Here is a 16,012-nt window from a genome sequence, read left to right on the forward strand (position 1 = left end):
TAAAGCTTGAAGCATTTGTTCTGGTTCCTCAAAGACGATTATGTCAATCAGGCGGTCAGTCACGCACACATCTTCGGCAACGCCATCAGCTGCTTTGGCCGGTGATTCACTTTTTGATTCCCTGTTAATTTGATGCAATTTTCCCTGAGCACGTGAGAGGCAAAAAGCAAAGAAGAAGGCCAATATTAAATGAGAATCTGGGAAGCTCTTGAAATAATATACAGCCTTTAATACACACTTGCAAATAACATAGGAAGGGAGCTAATAAGCAAAATCAGCAGCTCTGCAGCAGACCATATGCTGTATTGTATGTCCCTTTGGCCCCCAATACATTATCACAAACCGAATAACCATCTTTCATTGATGTTATTTCTATACATGTATGGAAACCTTAAGCCAGATATTTACAGTATGAATTTTAGCCGGTTCCTAATGAACCGGACAAAATTCGCACAGTGGGTGCGGCCTTCAGCACCCTTCCATCTGGCATCCCTCGATAAGCTGACTGAAGGAGCTGGTTGGAAAACTCCTGGCCGAACTAGGGTTGCTGCTAGGTATTCTGGCAACGGATGGTGGCCACTGTCAGAATACAATACAAACAGCAGGGGATTCGTCCATCAACGATCGTAAGCATTGACGGAGCAATCTGTTATATTTTCTTTGTTCAACCCGGAGGTTGGACAATAAAAACATAAGCATGTATAGCCTGCTTAACAATGATTTTGTATATGCTCTCTTTTGGTCTATCAAATAAAAATTCTAAGGTGTTTTCTTATATCTGTTTGAAAAGTGCAAAAAATGGCTGTTGATCTAGACGGAAATCGAGTGCTGTCCTGTGTCCTCTGCACTTCTATCTCAAGAAATGTTATCAGAAAATGTGTTAGCAAAACACCTCCCTTATGTTATGGAGAATAGGATAGGTGGAGATGTTCTGAAATCCTAACATACTGTCTGATAAAATGGTCTAAGATAAGCCTGCAGAGTGCACAGGACAGCACTGGATTTCTGGCAGGATCAACAGGTGCCAGGGGGCAGAGCTGCTCCTTCAAATATACAACCCCAATTCCGAAAAAGTTAGCATGCTGTGTAAAATTTACATAAAACCAGAATGCAATGATTTCTAAATCTCATTAAAACCATATTTTATTCACAATAGAAAACATATCAAATGTTTAAGTTGAGAAAATTTACCATTTTAAGAAAACAATAAGGTAATTTTGAAATTGATGGCAGCAACACATCTCAAAAAAGTTAAGACAGGGCCATGTTTACCACAGTGTATCATTCCCTCTTCTTTTAACAACACTCTGTAAATGTCTGGGAACTGAGAGACCAGTTGCTGGAGTTTTGGGAGAGGAATGTTGTCCCATTAATGCCTGATATAGGATTCTAACTGCTCAACAGTCCTGGGTCTTCTTTGTTGTATTTTTTAGTTTCAAGATGCGCCAAATATTTTCAATTGGTGAAAGGTCTGGACTGCAGGCAGGCCATTTAAGCATCCAGACACTTCTACTACGAAGCCATGCTGTTGTCATAGATGCAGTATGCGGTTTATGGATGGGAGCATAGGCTGCTCTAAACCCTGGATATATCTTTCAGCATTGATGGTGCCGTTCCAGATGTGCAAGCTGCCCATTCCATACGCACTAATGCAACCCCATACCATCAGTGATGCAGGCTTTTGAACCGAGCGTTGATAGCACGTTGGAAGGCTCCTCTACCTTTTAGTCCAGAGAATGAGGTGCCCATGGTTGCCAAATGGTTGTTAAATTTCAATTAGCCTGACCACAGAACAGTTTTCCAGTTTGTGACAGACCATTATAAATGAGCTTTGGTCCAGAGAAGATGGCGGCGTTTCTGGATCATGTTCAGATATGGCTCTTTCTTTGCATGATAGAGCTTTAACTTGCATTTTTGGATGGCACAGCGAACTGTGTTCACAGACAGTGATTTTTGGAAGTATTCCTGAGTCCATGCAGTGATGTCCATCACATAATCATGCCTGCCTTTAATGCAGTGCCGCCTGAGGACCCGAAGATCACAGGCATCCAATATTGCATTTTGGCCTTGTCCCTTGCGCACAGAGATTTCTCCAGATTCTCAGAATCTTTTGATATTATATACCGTAGATGATGATTTATTTAAAGTTTTTGCAATTTTAGGTTGAGGAACATTATTCTGAAATTGTAGAAGCAGATTTCCACAGATTGGTGAACTTCTGCACATCTTTACTTCTGAGAAACTCTGACTCTCTAAGATGCTCTTTTTATACCCAATTACATTACTGACCTATTGCTAATGAACCTAATTAACCAATTAACCTAGCCCTGGGATGATGCCACAGGAAGGTGGCATGCAATTACAACTTCTACACAGAACATTTTCTTGTCTGCTGGTTCTAACCTGGCTTAGATTATGACAATGAATAAATATACTTACTTGGGATTAATATATTTCTACTGATGATGTCTTTCCTATTAAAGGCTAAGTTCACCTTTCTGACTATGTTTCATGTTATACCCATATTTAGGGTGAATAAGAGTGCAGTGACATACCCACACTTGTAGTCCATTCACTCTTCCTCCTGTCCATGTTACTGAATGTCCATACCTCAGTACAGACATAGATGGGAAGGAAAATCTACAGGAACAAGAGCACTGCACCCACGATCCACTGATCGCAGTTGCAATGCTTTCTTTGCTCCTATGCAAAAGTATAATAAATGTAAATTTTTCTTTTATGAAGTGTGCCATTATTATTAATTTTTCAAAAGTTGGAATTTCCCTTTTAATCTGAACTCCTGGTACACACAAAATGATAGGAAAATGCAGCAATGGGCTAATATTAAATTAAAGGAGAACTATGAGATGAGTGCTTTTCACTCACCTCATAGTTCTAGCCGACCTGTGACAATGAGACTGTCACATGTCGGCTCAGTAGATCGGGAGGTGAGCGAACACATACCGGGTTCGCTCGCCTCTCGATCCTGTCACGGCTCTCTGCCGTGACAGGGGGAGGAGCTGGATTCCCCTCTCCCGCTCCGATCTGCCAGCGCTGACTGACGGAACGGACGGGGGAGGGGGCGGGTACAGCTGGCTCTGCCTCTAGATAGGCAGAGCCAGCTGTCACTCACGCAGCTGGGCGGATCTCGTCAGCTAAGTTGTGATCCGCTCCGGCTGCGGCGTCTCAGTATACCGCGAGCTGTAGCTCACGGTATACTGAGCTTAGGGTAACGGGAGGACGCTAGTTTGTGTCCTCTCGTTACCCTAAGGAGAACTATGGGGAAAAACACTGACCCCATAGTTCTCCTTTAAATTAAAAAAAAAAAAAACCTTGCTTTCTTTGCCAGTTTCTTGAAATCCTTCTGTGACATGTCCTCCTGTTGAGATGACCTGTCACTCCAGCCAATTTTTGTTGCACCAAGTGATTGGTCAGCTCAACATGTGTGAAGGTTTTGTTGCACTCCTTACCAGATGTCCCAATAGCAGGGAAGGGTGCTCGTAGTGACTGCGGATGGCGCCGCCTGTTGCATGAATCGTTTGTAAGAATGTCACCAGCACTCTAGAAGTCCTCTCAGGATAACCAAGTGTTCATTTATTAAGAACCATGTCAAATGAAGACGAGCGCTATCAGGGCCACGCAGGGTCCCCTCATCAGGCTTAACATTGAGTTGTAATGGCAAAGCCTGATGAAGGGACCCTGCCTGGCCCCCGAAAGTTAGGTTATCCTGAAAGAACTTCTGAAGTGCTGGTGACATTCTTACAAACGATTCATGGTCACCTCAACATGCCCCAGTAGTTTACATCAGGCAGCGCGGACATCATCATCATTGCTGCCTGAAATTGGCAAAGTGCTTTATGCAATCAGAATGTCTGCCCCACTTTTACTTCCAAGAGCTTGCCCGCAGGTATTGTGTAGGCAGAGGTCTCCTCGGAGATGTATTTCTGTGGAGCACACCTACATCAACAGAAAGTGATGTATGGCACGCTGTGGATCCCTCCTTCTGTTGGCTGCCGCTGGAAGACTTTTATGAGCCTTGCATCGATATCATAGGGACTAAAAAAGGGAATTTCCTATTACAGGAGCAAGGTAAGAAAAAATAAATAAAAGATCAGGCCAGTGCACACTCTACAGGGAAAGAAGGAAGATACAATTAGGTTACAGAGATCAACTCGCAAGAAGTCCTATTTCTACCGGCTGGGTTACCTGTTCAATAGCCGTGCTCATGTTAGAAAGTAAGGAGGAAGAACTGATTTTATTTTGTTGTTTCCAGCCCTTCATTAGACTGGAGTTGATCTTAAAGGTTAAGATTAAAGGCAGCTAGTGGATTTGTTCTTAGAAACAAAACTGCTGTGAATTTTGTCATTTTAATAGGATTCTTATCGAATCACAATAGCCATTATTGGATCAGCGTGAAATAGAAGATATAATGCAGAGCCAGCGGCCCTTACACGGCACGGCTAAATATCACCCACTGCTCACAAACAGGCAGAGATGAGAGAGGCAGCCTGAGGCAGCAGTACAAGGCAGTCTGTGTTTGTGGAACAGACAGATTAGATATTAGAAATCTTTCTGGGCCCCGTATTTCATGGACAGGGCTAGGAAAGCTAAGACTGCACATAATAACACCATTTGTCCTTTTGTGGCAGATTTATATAAGAGGACGAAGACGACGGGCAGTTTTTGCTGTGAATTTAAAGCGGGCATTAGCTGTAAGGGACATGGGCCATAAAGCAATGGCAATGGGAGACTTGATGGAAAGCTCTGCTCATCTCCAGGGTGGTCTTTTTGTGATTCTCTGACAGATGTCTTTTCTGTAAACTGTCAGCCAGAAATATGGCCTTCCTTTCCCTCCAGTAGCAGTTTAGAGCATGACATTTGTCGTATAGTAAAGGTGCATCTTCCAGGTTTAAATTTGCCAACTCTGGGCTCATTTGTACAAAAGAAAAAAGAAAAAGACTGCAATACTGCCCACTTAGTCTGGAGTGGTCTTGTACTTGTCTTTGCCACACAATGTCTTCAGCCTTCTGAACTGAATGGGCCCACCTATTGAATTGCTTTACAAACCATTTCATAATTTAAAGCCTCACTCTGGGAAAAAAAGGTTAATTTACAAACTGCACTGGATGTGTAAATTATCATGAACACATTGTGTGCTATGTGCAGAGGGCGGCTGCAAAGTATAAAAATATTATCTTCCAGCATGCGGTCTCCTGCACGTGACACTGAGCTTCCGGGAACTGAGTAGAGGGACTCGAGCGGGACAGCGCTCCGCTCTCATCACTCATCCCTCCTCACTATTGCCCATTCAGAAAATGTATTTTTTGAAAGACTACAAGGCATTCTGTTATTGGTGAAGGAGAGGAGGGGGCAGGGATGTGACACCATCTCCCTCCTCCAATCACAGAATGCCTTGCATTCTTTGAAAGAAAACATATTGTGAATGGGCAATAGTGAGGAAGGGCGGGTAATGAGACTGGAGTGCTGTACTGAACTACAAAACTTAACTGCCATCTGAACTACAACTCAATGTCTGAACTTTCCACAATGTAACATCATCATTGATTGCTGCAAGCAATGCATTGTGGGATATGCAGTCTTGAGAAATAGAGATTGCATCACATCAAGCAGCAGGGAAAGAGATGCAAAGCACACTGGGAATCCAGGAAGTTGATGAAAGAGATGGGCAGATGGAAGGCAGCGCTCACCCCATGAAAGGGATTTTTTCAAATAAGCTTTGATTGCTTTATTAAAAACAACTCTAGTACAATGCTGATGTTATAACAGGAAAGTGTATGCTGGGACTTCACAACTCTTTTAAATATGGTGCAAATGTTTATAACAGAAGTTTTATTTTCCAAGAAGAGGTTCCTGTTATATTTGGGATATACAGTATAAATATATTTTATTTTGCAAATGTGCTTTAAAAATAATCAGAATTCAAATAAAGTGCTATGTACTCACTGCATGTCTTGGCTTTAATTTTTTCATGCGGTACAGCAGGAGTAAGACAGCGCATGTCAGCAGAAAAGACAAAACAAAGGCGATGATGAATCCAGCACCGTGCAGACCATGGTTGGGCAATACCTGAAGGAAGAAGGGAACAAGCTATAACACTGACACTCCAGATGAATTACTGAAGCGAACTAGTAAAGAATAAAAGTCCATATAAGTCAGGAAGAGAAAAAGCAATGGATCTACTTTATTACACTTTGTATATAATTCTCCCATGATTCTTCGCAGACAGACCAGGCAGGGCTTTAACAGTGCGTCAATACAAGGGTGTAATTTTGTCCAACATAAGAGATACAATTTCCTGTATATAATTATTTCTCAGCGCTGCACTGGGGATGGAGCAGGGATACAAATAATGCATCTTTTTATGATCATCAGGCCTAAACATTATTAGATTGATGGGTGGAGTTGGGAATCCCTGGCTTTGGATTACCGAAGACCAAAAATATTGCAAGTTCTAGAAGGCTTTGTTTTAAGGTAATGCAATAATTAAACATCTGGACATATTGATTGTGTAATTTTATTGCTGATGAAAGTTGTCTGAAGAATACCTTTAAAGCCCAACTCCAGACGGAAGATATTATTTTTGGTTAGGAGGAGGAAGGGTTAAAGCTTTAGTCAGCACAACCTAACTAAATAGTTTTAACATATAAGGATACATACAGAGGTTTTTGTTGCTCTCCTTTGCGAATCTCCCAGGGACACAGAAAGAAAAAAAACATTTTTAGGGTCCAGTCATACTATAGCATTACGCTAAAAGCATGGTATCCAATGCGTTTAGCACACACTATCCCACAGCGCACTTAGCATGCGGTACTGTACACTAGGTGTGTTGTGCCGGCATTCTTGGGAATGGTACCCAATGCGGGCAATACATAGTATTGCAAGGCATGCACTAAATTTTTTTACTGTAACTCACTGCATGGTATTGCAGGACTTTGCGTTCCTTGCATGGAGACTCAACTCAAGTCAAAGTAACAGATTCTCTTGCAAGAACAACCTCCCACACACTTCTCCGCCACTCAATTGCTCCTTCTGAACCCTATGTAAATATCTGGTGATTCCAAATATGGGTATGTGACCTCCACACAGATTGTAATGTTGGGGCCCGAGTGCCCAGTCACTACTCCCAAACTCTATCACAGGATAGATGGGAGAAGACATCTGTGTGGAAGTTCTGACACTGATATGGGACTGACTTCTGGCTCACTCAGAGGAACAGACTGGTGGGGGAGCATAGGTAAGGCAAGCATCAGCAGGTACAGGGCTGTTCTTTTAATAGAAGCTGTCACTTTGCTCTAAACAAGTCTCTTTAAATAACTTCTGGTCTACAAGTTGCAATATACTCCCCTATACCCATCATATCACCACCCCCTGACTTTCCCTGGCAAAAGTATAACCTAACTAGATGCTGGAAAATGCAGTCGTCGGGCATTATGCCCTCCCATACAAGCACAATGTTTGAAAAGCAAAGTGGCCATGGCACAACATGGGCAGAGCAGATTATCAACACGAAATATCAGATGTGTGCTGGGCTATTTTATTCCATTTAATCTTCATAAACCTTGAAGGCAAAGTTTACCTTTTGGACCATGATTCATGTTACACTCATATTCAGGGCGTAAAATGTCCCGTCGCGCTCCCACTTTCCTGAATCGCAAGGTTCTTTTCCCCACAGGCTGCTACTCTTTATTTAAATCAGCGTGGCGGTGCATGGCTCCACCCACACAGCCGCGTCATCCATTCACAGATCCTTTGACAGGATCTGAGAACTGAGAAAGTCCCATCAGCTGCAACCCTGGCTGTTCTCGTGAAAATGCCAAGTAACGGCACTGGTATCTGAACTGGTACTACAAATAAGATCCCCCTAAAATTTCAGCATGCTCCAACTAAGTAAACAAGCAATAATTACATACACAAGCTATATGAAGCATACAAATCTGTGACTATAAACTCAGGGAAAAACTTCAAATGCAGACACCCAGTGAGAAGTCCCACAGAGCACGCCAGGGCGGAAAGTGCATTTTGTATGTGTGGCGGCTTTGAACAAATCCAGATATAAATGTTTGATGACGAATATAAAAATTTGGACATGTCTAGCATCTTCTACACCTGAGCACTACATAATTAAAATAATCATATTAATAATAAATTGGTCTCTCTAGGTTCACTTTGCATCACGAAAGGAATACCAGCAATAAGCAGCTGTCATAATTATGACTTCATATTTAAAGCCCAACTCCAGCCAAAAGAATTATAATGTTAGCATCAAGGTATTCGCCTTAAAAATGACACTTTTCTTCATATTGTCTGTTTTTCCAGCACTTTTTAGCAGCCAGACTTGTCCCCTGATCCTCTTGTTTCTTCTCTCCCAGTTTATGCAAACAAGCACCTCTGTTTTCTCCCTAAGGAAAAATGGTACCCGGTTGCATCATTTCCTTGTTGCAGTCTTGAGAGGAAAAGCGTGCAGGATAACATCACGGTTCCTTCAGTGGGCGGATATGATCTGCACAGGACACAGTCGTGACTCACCCATATGAGTTGATTGGCACCTATGTTGGCATTTTTATTTCAACGAAGCCCACAGCTCAGCTTACACACATGCCCACATGCCCCCACATGCCTCAGCTCGGCCCGCACAGATTACCAATATGTCCTATATTTCCCAATTAAATCATGGGAAGTGTAGTGTTGTTTACCAGGGTGGATGCGGCGTGTGACAACAGATTATGTTCTCCCCCGGTACCTGGGAAAATCACATTTTAGAAGAGGATTTTGTGACATAGAAGAAATTACAAACCTTCATTTAAAGAAAAGGAAGGCATTTTTCTGATTAATCAACGGTGTTCTTTTGCATGGGTAGAGGGACCTGTAAATAGTAAGTGAGCTTAAATCTGGAGTTGGGCTTTAAAAAAAAAAAAAAAAAAAAAACCCATCTTCCTCAAGGAATACTATAGCTCAAAAGCCTACGCAGTGCATTATGGCTTAAAATCAATTCTCCTGGGCAAATCTGCACATCAAATTACCAGGACCATGAATTTCGAACCCACAGGAATCGCCTCAAACTCATGGTAGCCACGTACCCGAATCTTATCTCTATTCTTTGCTTTACAAGTAAACTTTTCAGGTTTGTTAATATTTAGTTAGTTGTTTAGTCTTAAGTCACTGTTCTGTGTGTATATTTTACCTGATATCCCAAAACAACAGGCTTTCTTCAACATGTAGTAGGACTATTGTGAAAAAAGTCCCTAGAGCCTAGTATCCCATCTGATGGCCGGATAAAACACTACATAATACTCACATCCAATATTTAAATGTAATGTCATTTGATAGTCCTGACCATAATAAATAAAGAAAAATATGTACTAAACCAGTAAGAACTGGAGTCTTGGTCTGGAAAAAAAGGAACATTTACGTTTTGCTCATTTTAGGCCACCACACCACTACCGTCATTATGACCATAAGAGACAAGGAACTGGAAATTATGGAGGACCTGACACATTGCAATACTTACATTTGATGTTTCTTCTGCGGTGATGGTGAAGGGAGCCATAATACTGAAGGCTGTTCCAGATATCTGTAGTGATCAAAAGACAGGGATAAGCACATGGTTTTAGCTGTATGACACATACTTACAAGATGGAGGTGGTATGGGTATGGTCACTGCAAACCAAGGGGACATGATCTACATATATGGCCTCTAATCCAGCTATTGTAAGTGAACAGGCTTAACCTACACACCTAAAGCCTAAAATGCTACTTCTTATTATGGTCTAGGGGACTTATGTAAAGGACTTTTACTTACCCAATCCCCACTCCCTCAGCAGTCACCTTGTCTCCTCTACACTCCAGCTTGTGGACTGTCCTTTGGCATCCTAACATATAGTGCAGGGCAATGTGCCCTGAATGGTCTGTAATGATATCTGCAGGCCTCCGACCACTGGAGCGGAAGGGGAAAGAGGCTGCAGGTGGGGGACTTGGAGCCTGCAGGGCTCAGGTGAGCAAAAGTCCACTACACATGTCCCTTAGACATTAATGAGCAGTTAACCCTTCCAGTGAGGGGGAAGCCCATTACAAGGTTGTTTTTATACCTGGAGATCAATTTTAGGTGCTTAACTTTAAACAGTTGTTTCATATCTATTCTTTTTCACTATGTATATACAATGTTAGTTTTGAAAATAAACATTTAATACAAGACAAAAGGGTTTCCAGAGTGCCTACATCAATACAAGGCTCAGTGGGAGGAACCACAACATGTGATGGAGGACCCTGTAGTCAACGCACCCTTAAGTGCCTGCTGTTGTCAGGGATTACAAATGGGATTTTTAATACACATTCGGAAAGGCCATCAGGAAGCTGAAGGTACATTCTCTTCTTTTATAGGGTAGCTTTAGCTGAAGTCAGTGATCCTAATAGTGGGGTCAATTTAAAGTAAACTTATTCTGATCAAAGTTCAATTATAGAGGTTAAAGTGTCACTAAACTCAGGAGTTAAATCTTAAAAATGCATTTCAGTACTTTATTAATAAAAAATGAATCTTATTTGTGTATCACTCGGCTGTAGATCCTCAAATCATCTCTGAATTGGTGCTGACACTGTCCTTCCTTCTGGAGGGTGACTACTTTTCTTCCCCATGGTCCCTGTGTGTGTTGTAAAGTAGCCACCATTCCAAGCGCGCTCCTGTGACTACAATCTCACTTTTAAGTTCCTAATTTGTATTGAGATTGTAGTCCATTACAGGAGTGAGCATGGAGCGGTGACTACTTCATAGTCCCTGTGTGTGTTGTAAAGTAGTCACCGCTCCATGCTCACTTCCGTAACGGACTACAATCTCAATACAAATTAGGAACTTAAAAGTGAGATTGTAGTCACAGGAGCGCGCTTGGAATGGTGGCTACTTTACAACACACACAGGGACCATAGGGAACAAAAGTAGCCACCCTCCAGAAGGACCAATGTCAGCACCAATTCAGAGATGTGTGAGGATCTACAGCTAATACATAGTTGAGGTACTTGAATGTATTTTTAAGATTGAACTCCTGAGTTTAGTGTCACTTAAAACTAGCTGCATGCATAAAAAGATGCATAAAAAGATGGCATTACAGACACCTGTACATCTGTAGGTAAACTGTGCTAGCCTCCTTTTTTGAGTACAACGTCCACAGTTCAGGTCCTCATTAAATGGATTTCCAATAGGCATAATAGAGGTTTTGGACCTATGAGGTTAGCATGAAGACATATCTGGATAAATTCAGGTACCTGTAGGTGTCTGTATTTCATGCTGCAAAAAGGGAAGGAGCACACAGAGAGGTGTAAAAAGAAAAAGGAAAGCTGATGCAGTTGATGTAACAAAAGCTTTTTTCTAGAACTGCTGTCAGGCAAATATGCATTTAGTAAACTGTACCCCTGAAGTATTCCGAAAGGTTAACACAGCCGGTAGAGCATATTTCAGTCCGTTCTTGGCATCAGTTGTGTTCAGCGATGCCGAGTATGATACAAGGAAGGTACCTCCAGCTGTAAGAGAAAGAAACACAATTCTCAGATGACAGATCCAGAGATGCAAGGAGAGCTGAACCTAATAATTTAACTACATCTGAAAGTCTCACTTTCTCCTCACACTTCACAGACATTTATAACAAAATAAAGTTGCTGGCGCAGGTTCAATTGGTTCGAGTTTTGTTTTACTGATGTTTTATAATTAAAATAAACATTTCATTTTACAGTTAACTTTTCTTGAGAGAATCATGGAGGCTGCAGTTACCATCTGAAAATGCTAATCGCCTAGCTTTAAAGCGACACTAAACCCATTTGGTAAATCTTAAAAGATACATTCAAGTACCTTAACTATTAACAAAAATGAACCTTATTTGTGTATCACTCGGCTGTAGATCCTCAAATCATCTCTGAATTGGTGCTGGCAGTGTCCTTCCTTCTGGAGGGTGGCTACTTTTGTTCCCCATGGTCCCTGTGTGTGTTGTAAAGTAGTCACCACCCCAAGCCCGCTCCCGCCATGGACTACAATCTTAATACAACTAAGTAAACTAAACATGAGATTGTAGTCCATCAGGGGAGTGAGCTTGGAGTGGTGGCTACTTTACAGCACACACAGGGACCATGGGGAACAAAAGCAGTCACTCTCTAGAAGGAAGGACAGTGTCAGCACCAATTCAGTGATGATTTGAGGATCTACAGCCGAGTGATACACAAATAAGATACATTTTTGTTAATAGTTAAGATACTTGAATGTATTTTTAAGATTTAACTCCTGAGTTTAGTGTCACTTTAAAGCTCAACTCCACACTATATTTGCATTTCAGTTTTGGATAGCATAGGTAAGGATTACATCCTCTGCCAGGAGACAGAGACGGCTGCAAAGAAATTCTAAGCCTTCCCCCCTCTACAGGGAATTTTGTTGCTGCCTAGAGTATGTCCCTGTTGGGGAGATTTCCCATTCCATGTCCTGCCCCACAAACGCATGAAATAGAAACAGAAGAAGGAAGACTTTTATTTACTTACCGTTTTGTTGATACCTTTGAAACACACAGTAAGTAAACAAACATCTTCCAAATGGGAACACAGGCAGCAGTAAAAACTTGAACAAGATGTTGTTCAAGTCAAAAAATGTTTTGAGTGGGGTAAAAAAAAACTAAAAAAAAATACTGGGACATGTGCTAACGGGGGAGAGGGAGTTTTGAGGGTAAACTTAGGCCTTGCCTGGGCATGCACTTTAAATGTAAGTTCACTGAACAACAGTGATTTGCTCTCTTAAAGGTGTCCTTCCTTGTCCAAGTGCTTCCTTTTCAATTTACCGAAGTCATATCCAGTAAGAAATGATTTCCAGTTAATTGCCAAGGACTATTGCTTTCTGTAACTCATCACTGCTCTCAGTATTGTGTGAATAAATAAGCCATAGGGGTGTATTTCTAAACAATTTACATAAAGGATGGCTCCATGAATGTTCATTCTGTGTGAATGACACCCAAAACAAATGTTCTTAGTACATTTTTTTTCCATTTCGAAATGCACTAGATGTAAAATCCGGCATTATGACCATTAGATGGAGCCAAGGAGCATACGAACATAAGTATTTATCTCCTATGTTCATCAGCTCCATCTAGTGGCCATAATGCAGTATTTCATGATGACATTCAACATTACAATAGACCCCATAATGTTTGATGGTGTTCTTTTTTATTAAAAAACAATTCTATAAAATACATTTATCCAGCTTCACCTTATTTAATTGCCCGAGGAAACCCTGTAGGGTACCCCGAGCATGTTTGATCCCGTTTAGTATTCAATATACAACTGCGTAATCCTGCATAAGGCAATTACTGCAGCGTGAACAAAGTAGTGTGATTATGCCTGTATGCAGCATACATGTCGGAATGTCTCTAAATTGCTGTCTTGATATAGATTCAAGAATAAATGGAAAGCTTCTGTTGTGACTTGTAGGAAATGAATCTTCTACTCTGGGCATGACTTCTACCTATGCTTAGAGTCAGTGACTGTGACATGCAGCAAAGCTCTACGCTGATGTGTGACAAGGATTCTAATAGTTTAGTCTTCAAAAAACTATCACAGCTTTACCTCCAAGAGATTCATTTTGAAATATCTGCATTCCAGAGGTTGAACTGCTGCTGTCATAACTGGTGGAGTGGATGAGCAGGCCGGTAATGTTGTCGGAAAGGCTGAGATTCAACAGGTCCATTGCTGATGACGACACAACAGTGTGGTTTGTGAGCAAAGTGATGGAAGCGCGGTCTCCCTGGTCACTTACCTTAAGGGGGGGGGAAAAAAAGGAGACAAAAAAAGAGACACAGTCGCCATTATTTTTTCAATATGGGCTAAAACAAATACGCTTAATTCTAAAAAATGTTTATAGTGACCCACACCGTTCTTCTTGCTATCCCATATTACAGTACCTGTGTACAGAGGCTGTTGTAAGCTTGTGAATGATCCCTCTCTTATGTCATAGCTGTCAAGCCATCCCTCGGTAGCAGCAGTGAAAACTCTTGTGTAAAAATGGCCTCAGCTGATAACTATAAAGACAGTTGGGGGAATTTATCAAAACTGGAGCAGACAAAATGTGGAGCTGATTTGCACTGCAGCCAATCAGCTTCTCTCTCTCTCCTTTTCAAATCTTACCTGAGCAAACTGAAGAGAGATGCTGATTGGTTGCCATGGGCAACTGCTCCAGTTTTGATAAATCCCCCCCAGTGTATTGTCTGTAAAGGCAGAGCTGCTGTTTGCTGACCGTGTTACAATGAATAACAGGGAGGGGAGTAGCTGTTTACAGCCTAATTACCATCTGACGCCGGTGTCTGACTGATTTTCCTGTGGAGAACATTTTGAAGTTTAGACTTATGGTTCATTGAAAAAAAACGGGGAAAGCCTAAAATATGAGTCATGAAAATGTGCACACTTATACATCATCACTGCACCTCATTACTACAATAAATGCTAATCATTTACAAAGGTGGGAATGTACTATGTGGCAACACAATCCAGCCAAATATTCCTCATATTTATAAGGAGCTTTAGTCTTGTCAACTGGCCAGATCTCCTTTTGAATGCATAGCACAAGAAGCACTTCAATACACTCCTAATTCATTACATATAACAGGGCTGGATCAATCCCAGGAGCCAGGTAGCCAATGCTCATTAACCCCTTCATGACTGAGGCCCTTTTTTCATTTTTTGCACCCATGTTATATTCCACATTTTAGGCCTGAAAATGACGTAAAACACCCAAACATTATATATTTTCTGAATGCCAAGACCCTATAGAATAAAATGGTGGTAGTTGAAAATTTTTATGTTGCGCAATATTAGCGCAACTCCTTATTAAACCCCAAAATTTAGTGACAAATTTAATTAAATGCCCCAAAACACAACAAATTACCCATTTTTTTAATGAAATATAAAAGATGAGGTTACAACGAGTAAAACGATACCCAACATGCCCAGTTTACAGATTGCGTGCGACCGTGAAACGGCGAAAAACTGCAGTACCCCAAAAAGTCAATAAAAGACGCTTTAAAAGCCCCCACAGGTCATCAATTTAGAGATACCCCAAAATACTGGCCCTAGAATTATTGCTCTCACTCCGGCGTGCGCGGCGATACCCAACATGTGTAGCGCGTTCGTCGTTTTCATGCGTAGGCGCACCCGACGCGTGTTTACGTGGCGACGCGCGTGCTCGCGGGGGCGGGGGACTTTTAAATTTTTTTTTTATTATTATTAGATTTATTTTATTTCATTTTAATTTTAAAAACTGTTTTTTTTTACTTTACTTTGACTGCTATCACATGGGGGGGCTTGCAAGCCCCCCCATGTAATAGCAGATGGTGGTGACAGGTCCTCTTTAAGGTGATGCTGGGGGTCCAAAAGGCCCCCAGTGTCACCTTTACACTAGAAATGAGCTATTGAAGTGCAGATCGCAGAAGCGATCTGGCAACAGGTAAGTCGCCAGGATCGCTTCTGTTGTAAAGCCGACAGTCGGCTCTACAAGTTCAAACAGAGTCCCGGCGGCAAAAGTCGCCGGGAGTCTGTTTAAACAGCCCCGATGCTGGCGACGTACACTGTACGTCGTCAGTCACGAAGGGGTTAAAAATCGCAACTGGCGCCTACATTTCGAGGTTTCCTCTAGTTGCAGGGTGCGGAATAAGTATCGCCTGACGCCCAGGACATGCAGTCCAGGCGGGGAGTTTTTTTCTACATTTAGCCCTGCTTCGGGCAAGCAAGGCTAAATATACAGTGGGGAGCCACTGCACGTTTTATACAAGCGATCTGATCCGATCACTTGTACCAGACTGATTGTCTGTCCCCCTCCCTGCCATGGTTTTCAGGGTCCCCCGCTCTACTGGGGGACCCGTGACCATGGCAAATGAGCTAGGATGGAGAACCAGGAGCAGAGCGAAGAACTTCCATTCTTTGCTCTGCTCTCTGTGATCAGTGAGACTGGAGCGCTGCAATCATGGCGCCACCTGTCTCA

General features: G+C 41.9%; 1 protein-coding gene across 1 annotated transcript in view; it reads right to left on the minus strand.

The window, feature by feature from the left end:
* EVC2 (EvC ciliary complex subunit 2) overlaps positions 1-14,365 on the minus strand; it is a 93,729-nt gene extending 79,364 nt beyond the window's left edge. The window contains exons 1-6 of the mRNA XM_018567821.1: positions 14,324-14,365; positions 13,606-13,795; positions 11,420-11,529; positions 9,530-9,592; positions 5,965-6,087; positions 1-144 (exon numbers count right to left, since the gene is read on the minus strand). The exon at positions 1-144 is cut by the window's left edge and continues 1 nt beyond it. Coding sequence (XP_018423323.1) covers positions 1-144; positions 5,965-6,087; positions 9,530-9,592; positions 11,420-11,529; positions 13,606-13,795; positions 14,324-14,365 — 672 coding nt within the window. The remainder of the gene's footprint in view (positions 145-5,964; positions 6,088-9,529; positions 9,593-11,419; positions 11,530-13,605; positions 13,796-14,323) is intronic.
* Between the last annotated feature and the right edge of the window lie 1,647 nt (positions 14,366-16,012).

The sequence above is a fragment of the Nanorana parkeri genome, unplaced genomic scaffold, assembly GCF_000935625.1.
Source record: "Nanorana parkeri isolate BGI_ZX_2015 unplaced genomic scaffold, ASM93562v1 scaffold1099, whole genome shotgun sequence".
Lineage (NCBI taxonomy): Eukaryota > Metazoa > Chordata > Amphibia > Anura > Dicroglossidae > Nanorana > Nanorana parkeri.